The 1,831-nt window shown below is 50.6% G+C and overlaps 1 protein-coding gene across 1 annotated transcript; it reads left to right on the plus strand.

Moving 5' to 3' along the window:
• Positions 1-320: 320 nt before the first annotated feature.
• EMH_0018020 (uncharacterized protein) lies at positions 321-1,628 on the plus strand (the record flags this gene model as incomplete). The annotated part of the gene is made up of 4 exons (XM_038022367.1): positions 321-904; positions 1,017-1,120; positions 1,338-1,401; positions 1,541-1,628. The coding sequence occupies 4 exons, from the start codon at positions 321-323 to the stop codon at positions 1,626-1,628; spliced, it is 840 nt and encodes a 279-aa protein (XP_037878221.1).
• Between the last annotated feature and the right edge of the window lie 203 nt (positions 1,629-1,831).

The following is a 1,831-nucleotide window of genomic DNA, read 5'->3' on the forward strand; positions in this document are numbered from 1 at the left end:
AAATGAAACCATTCAATTATGCGGAATGCATGAATTCGAGCCTCACACCTGATTCCGTGCATTTCTGTACGTTTCGTTGGATTATTATGCATTTTGTAATAATAATCCGATAAAAAAAACGAACAAACAGGGGCTTCGGCTGTTGACCAAGGCAACAAACGCTACTGCGGCAGTAACGCAACAGAGGAGCAGCGGCGAGTTATTGCGTCGTCGGCGGCGGTCCACGCAGCAGCCCCCGCTTCATGTTGTGTTCAAAAATCGCATTTTTGATCCAAGCGTTAGGATTTATGGTTTAGGAGTTTGATTAAAGGTATCCGGAGATGCCATTCTTCGGGTTCTACTTCGAGCCTGTCCGATGCGCAACTGAGGCGTTGGGCCCCACAGCTGAGAGGCAAACAACAGCATCAACAGCAAGAGCGGCTGGAACATCTGCAACAACAACGACAGAATGGGCATCTTTCCGCCTTCTACGGAGCAGGAGGCCACCTCCTACACCCGACGGTACAGCTGCTACATCAGCAGCGCGTGAGGCCTCCCATGCAGCTGCCCGTGAGGCTGCAGCGGCAGCAGCAGCAAATACAACAGCAGCTGAGCCTGCCTCAGCTGCAGTAGATGCGCAAGCCTCCAAAGTAGCAGCAGAAGCAAGAGCAACGACGGCCGCAGTAGCAGCGCAGGCCGTTGGCTTGGAGCCAGCAGCAACAACTGAACTCAAGGGGAAATACCTCGCCCTCTTCTTTGGAGCTTCTTGGTGCCCGCACTGCCGCACGTTTGCTACGCGTCTTCACCAGGTCTATAGTCAGCTGCAGCACCTTCAAGATCAGCAGCAGCCTCGTTTCGAGGCTGTTTACATCCCTTGCGACCGATCGCCAGTTGAATTTGCTGCATTCGCATACACAATGCCCTGGTATGGTTTTGCGTTCGATACACCCCCGCATTGCTTGATGTGAGGCCTGTGGATGCATGCTTACTGCCGCAGGGTTAGAGTTAAGGGTTTAGGGCTTAGGGTGTGCGCGTAGGCTTTCTTTGCCCTTTGGGGACTACAGTGCACTGATAAGACGATACGGAGTTCGCTCCCTTCCGTCCGTTATCATCATCAGGCCAGATGACCAAGTCCTTCTATGTGAGTCCTAAGCCATAGACCCTTAACTGTACGCCCTAATCTCTAATAAATAATTAGACATAAATAACTCTAAACTCTTGCTCTGTGGCACTGTAGTTTCCCTCTTTGCTTGATAGCAGCAACCGTCTCACAACCGACATTCGCTTGGTTTCTTGCCTGCAAACCCTTAAATCTAAGCCCTAAACCCTAAAGCCCACTGTGTGTCTTCGCTGCGTAGCCGATGCCGTGCCCATAATCAACGACCGCGACGCCGCCCAGAAGTTACAGAACATGTTTGAGCGGTACGAAACCGAAGAGCCGGGCAGCACGTTTACGGCTAAAAGACAGCGCCAAACCCTCCATAACACCATAGCTAAAAACACCCTACTCACCAAACGCTCCTTAGCCCCGTTCTCTATCCAGATTTGTATTGTTCTTCAGGTTCGGCCCATTTGAAAGCAGTTACGACCGATACAAAACACTCTTTGGAATGCAGACCCAGCCTAAACCCTCGAGTACTAAATGGTAATGCCAAGATTTTCCAAAGAGGCAGAAGACTCACCAGGTGCTGAGCTCCGTGGTTATTGTACGTTGTACATTTCGTTGGCTTTAGGGTTACGGGTTTACGGTGTATGGGTTCAGTATCCACCCACACTAGATGTTTTCTGTTATGTCTGGCCCCAAACACCGAACCCTTGGTTTTTTTTACCCCTCATTTTGAACTTCAAAGGC

This window comes from Eimeria mitis, genomic scaffold (genome assembly GCF_000499745.2).
Source record: "Eimeria mitis Houghton genomic scaffold, Emh_scaff19, whole genome shotgun sequence".
In the NCBI taxonomy this organism is placed as follows: domain Eukaryota; phylum Apicomplexa; class Conoidasida; order Eucoccidiorida; family Eimeriidae; genus Eimeria; species Eimeria mitis.